We start from the raw sequence: 4,157 nt of genomic DNA, 5'->3' as shown, positions 1-4,157 counted from the left end.
TGGGGGTGGACGCTGGCGGGGCCGCAAGTTGATGCGCGCCGGCGTCGTCGTGGGCGCGCGCGGGGAGAACGACGCGCACATGCTGAGCGTGGAGGCCAAGGCGCCGCAGGAGGTGGCCGACTGGTCCAGGGTCTTCCACGTCGTACGCCTCAAGTGGTCGCCAGGTGAGTGCTGCTGCTCGTTGGAACGGCGGTCGTTGAGAAATTCGAAAAGAAAGCTGCAACTTCGCATTAATCATTGCAGAAGTTATTGTGTCATAAGTTTTTACTTATCAACTTGCTCTACAAAACTGGGCTGTAGAGGGCGAGGAGAAAGGGGGCGTGGGTGCTCTTTTTCTTCTAGTAGAGACAGTCTTGGGGACTGTCTAAAAATCTGTGTTTGCATCCCCAGTTGTGGCAAACCGACGTGAAACCTTTTGTTGCAGACGGCTACGAGTTTTGGGTCGACGGCGAGCCTGTGGGGCGCGGTAAGATCCCTGTGCCGCAAGGTGGCTTTGCCAGTCTCACCGAGGACCCCGGTCAGCACGCGTGGGCCAGCGGAGGCCAGGACGCTCCGTTCGACCAGGAGGTGGGCCCTGTTCACTCGACTTTGTCACGGGTGATGGAGGAGAGTGCATGTTCTTAACACTTATTTGTTCATTGCCTCGCAGTTCTACCTTTCTCTCGGCCTGGGTATCGGCGGCCTCAACAGGTTTCCGGATAACGTGACCAACGGCCAAAACGCCGAACTCCCCAAACCGTGGAAAAACACAAGCCCCAAGGTAACTGATACGGACATTTTTTTGTTTTAAAGTCAAAGTTCAGATTTTTCTTCAATTTTTTACGGCTTCTTTCTGTTTCAGGCTATGCTCAACTTTTGGAAGGCCAAGGACCAATGGTACCCCACATGGCAATCACCACACTTGCAAGTCAGCTATGCCAAAGTGTGGGCATTGTAATATGTATTAAGATTTCGACTGAGTTTATTTATGTATATGTATTAATACCACATATAAGAATACACATTCTCACTCCACTTTGATTACATCTAATTTTTATATGATACCGTATTTCCTTAAAAAAATAAACACTTGAAAGTAAGTACAAAACTAACGACGCAGCAGACCTGCTCCCGTCTGGACTCACAGCCTATCGGTTCCCTCCCCTCCCCTCCCCACCATACTGATAAGGATTGCTTTTGATTGCTTCGGCGCTGCTCAGAGGGCCATCACCTTGATGTGGGCGATCTCCATGGCGGGGTGTGTCCACGTCGGGATCCAGTGGTCGCGCGCCTTGTAGAAGTCCAGCAGCGCCTGGCCCACAGACACGAGCACGTATGTACCAGTAGTTGGAAGTCATGGAATTTATTCAACTCGTGAAAACTCATCCGCCCCCCGTTGATGGGACTCTCGTTCCTTACCTTGGGGCTGCTGTTCTTCCAAGGCTTCGGGTGCTCGCTGTACTCGCCGTTGACGATGCCGTCGGCGAAGCGGTTCACTCCGCCAACCCCGACGCCCAGGGATACGAAAAACTGCAAAAAAATTAGAATAGAGCGACTCTTTCCAAATGCTGCGTGTGTGTAAACATAGAGTATGCCAGGTTCAGCTCAGCACCTCTTGGTCGAAGGGCGCCATGCTGGAGCCGGCGCGCCACGGGTGGTCAGACGGGCTGTCGGTCATTTTGACGAAGCCACCCTGGGGTGGGCGGATGGTGCTCATGACCTTGCCGTCGATCATGAACTCGATGGACTCTGGAAACATACGGAACGTGAAGGGGTCGGTCGGGATGGCTTAAGCCCTATGGGCGCTGACGGTGGTCGTGCGCGGGCCTTACCCGGGGTCCACTTGACGCGGTACACCCTGAAGTGCTTCTTCCTCCAGGTGGTGCCGTTGCCGGCCCGCTGATCCGACTCCAGGAGCGTGGGCATGATGTCCTGGCCCGGCGCCTTCCCGATGGCCACCCCAGCCCTCAGCACCTGGCGGAGGGTTAAGATGTACCGTGTGTTGTCACTGCAGGAGCAATCCCTCTTGAAGTGCAGGACCCTGAAGTAAGGCTACCGCTTGGCCCTGCGGCCCCACCCGATCACTCACCTGTAGGCCGGTCCTGGGCTTGCCTTGGCGCTTGGCCATGAAGCGGTTGCCCAGCGCGTAGGGGAGGCGGATCTGGCCGCCGGCGTACCACTTGCCGTACGTGGAGGAGGCCGGGTCCAGGGTGATGGCTGCGGGAGTGAAATGTTCAGAAACTGCATCTCTCTGGGTGGACGCGGGCGCCCGGCTGGGCGGGCTCAAAGCGGCGGCAGTTATCAGCTGCTGACCATGACCTCAGCACGCGGGCCGGCCGGGAATTGGGTCGGCCCAGAGTGGAGTAAACGAGGGCTCCGCCCGCTGCAGCATCTGCCGGCAAGGCTTGACGTACCTGGGTAGATCCAGTCTCCCTCGGGCACCAGCACCCTGGCTTCCACGATGCCGTACCGGAACGTGAAGGTGTCGCGGGTGGTGAGGCGCGCCGAGCGCACCGCCGGCAGCACCCGGTACGTGGAGGCCGTTCGCTTGCACTGGTCCCTGGTCGTCGACGTGCACCTGCGCACACACAGCATGGGTTTAGCGTCTGTGTAATAGGCAGCCGATGTGAGTCGCCGTCGCCGTAGGTCTTCTTTAGCGTTCCTCTGCTTCGAAGTACGTCTATCTATACCTTTCTTGGAGTTTAGTTCCCCCTCTACACGACAGAACATACCCGTCCAAACTGAGCGTGCCGTTCATGACGAAGCCCGGTCCGTAAGAGTCCTCCAGGATGGTGGGCTTGATGTGCAGGATGCTGTTCTCGACCCAGCTGTTGTCCGGGTCCTTGTCGTACGCGACGAACTCAAAGTCGGGCTCGTCGGGCATGAGCACGTCGTGCTTCCAGAGGGTGAGGTTGAGCACCTCGAAGTGCTCGTCCAGCAGAAGCTGGTAGCGGCACGCCTTCTTGCCGCCGTTGTACGTCGTCTCGGAGGCCACGCAGTCCTCGGCGTCGCGCGTCCCCTTGGGCCCGCCGCCACCGCGGTCGTAGGTCGGCGCCGAGTCCTGGTCGGCGCCGCCCTGGTCCGCGTCGTAGTTCGGCCCGGACGGCCCGGGAGGGTGCCGGCCGTTGGGGTGGGTCTGCCCGGTCGGCCCTCGGGTCGGCATGTCTGCCGGTCAGTGAACATGATGGTGAGCTTGGAGCGCCCTGAGGTACGTGCAGTTTAGCTGGTCCTCGTCTCACCTGTGTGCGCCTCCGGGTCGGCCTGGCCGTGCGGGCCGCTCGGGGTGCCGCCCCCGTTGCTGTCGAGAGGGTACCAGCGGCCGTCCGGGCCGACGAGCACCTTGACGCCGTTCATCTCCTTGAGCGTGTACACCTGGCCGTTGGGCGACACGAAGTGCGCCTTGGCCTGGCCGGGCTGCGCGGCCTGCCGCCGGTACTGCTGCCCGTTGGCATAGAGGTTGGGGTTGTTGGGAGTCTGTTGGTTGAAGTGACCCGGCTGCGGGTAGACTCCTTGTCCCTGGCTGTAGAAATTCCCCTGGCCGGGGAAATTGTTCTGGGCCGGGTACGTGCCCCGATTGGGGAAGGTGCCCGGCTGCGCGTGGAAGTTGCCCTGGTTGCCCTGGTTGCCCAGGAGCTGGCTGAGCGTGGCCGCGTCCACCTCGCGCACCTCCACGTCGTACACGGCCGAGCGCGGCTGCGGGGCCGGGTAGTGCCGCGGGTCTGCAACTCCGAGGAAAACATTAAACACATATTACTACCGGCACTGAGTGGGGTTTGTTGAGGTCACATGGGGGCGTCACGTCAATCGCCCTGGGGTATTACGCGAAACGTGGTCCCGAGAATTGTTAGTGCGGTCGCTCGCCCAATCGTGTCGGTCGTTCGTCCAAGCTTGACAAGCGCTCTGAGATCACCATGTCCCGATGGTCCCCTCCCCCTTCTCTCACCCCCGCACTGCCCCCGCACTGCCCCCGCGCTCCCCATTCAAACTGCGCAGGCGGCGGCGGGGCCGGCCACAGCAGCTCGGTGATCTATGACGCGCCAGGAGGAAGACGACGGTCTCTAGCATTTCGTGTGCGGAGATTCCCTGCGGGCGATAACCGCGCCGGACAGGACGAACAAAAGCGGGCGAGACAAAGCGGGCGAGTGGTGTGGCCGCGGCGTTCACACTGCGCCGGGGGG

The 4,157-nt window shown here is 60.1% G+C and overlaps 2 protein-coding genes across 2 annotated transcripts; one reads left to right on the top strand and one right to left on the bottom strand.

The window, feature by feature from the left end:
* Positions 1-6: 6 nt before the first annotated feature.
* LOC113202417 (beta-1,3-glucan-binding protein 1-like) lies at positions 7-1,020 on the top strand. Its single transcript, XM_052276916.1, has 4 exons — positions 7-164; positions 425-567; positions 650-760; positions 842-1,020. The coding sequence occupies exons 1-4, from the start codon at positions 32-34 to the stop codon at positions 935-937; spliced, it is 483 nt and encodes a 160-aa protein (XP_052132876.1). The 5' UTR covers positions 7-31; the 3' UTR covers positions 938-1,020.
* Positions 944-3,698, bottom strand: LOC113202410 (beta-1,3-glucan-binding protein-like; the record flags this gene model as incomplete). Its single annotated transcript, XM_052276915.1, is given in 8 exon segments — positions 944-1,291; positions 1,399-1,509; positions 1,592-1,728; positions 1,812-1,953; positions 2,069-2,196; positions 2,394-2,557; positions 2,712-3,144; positions 3,219-3,698. Coding segments are annotated over 8 exon segments (1,691 nt in total), but the record flags the coding sequence as incomplete, so codon positions are not given.
* Between the last annotated feature and the right edge of the window lie 459 nt (positions 3,699-4,157).

Source organism: Frankliniella occidentalis, unplaced genomic scaffold (genome assembly GCF_000697945.3).
Source record: "Frankliniella occidentalis isolate FOCC.00 unplaced genomic scaffold, Focc_3.1 Scaffold5017, whole genome shotgun sequence".
NCBI classification, from domain to species: domain Eukaryota; kingdom Metazoa; phylum Arthropoda; class Insecta; order Thysanoptera; family Thripidae; genus Frankliniella; species Frankliniella occidentalis.
Note: the sequence above shows the minus strand (reverse complement) of the source record. Positions and strands in the feature narration are given on the sequence as shown.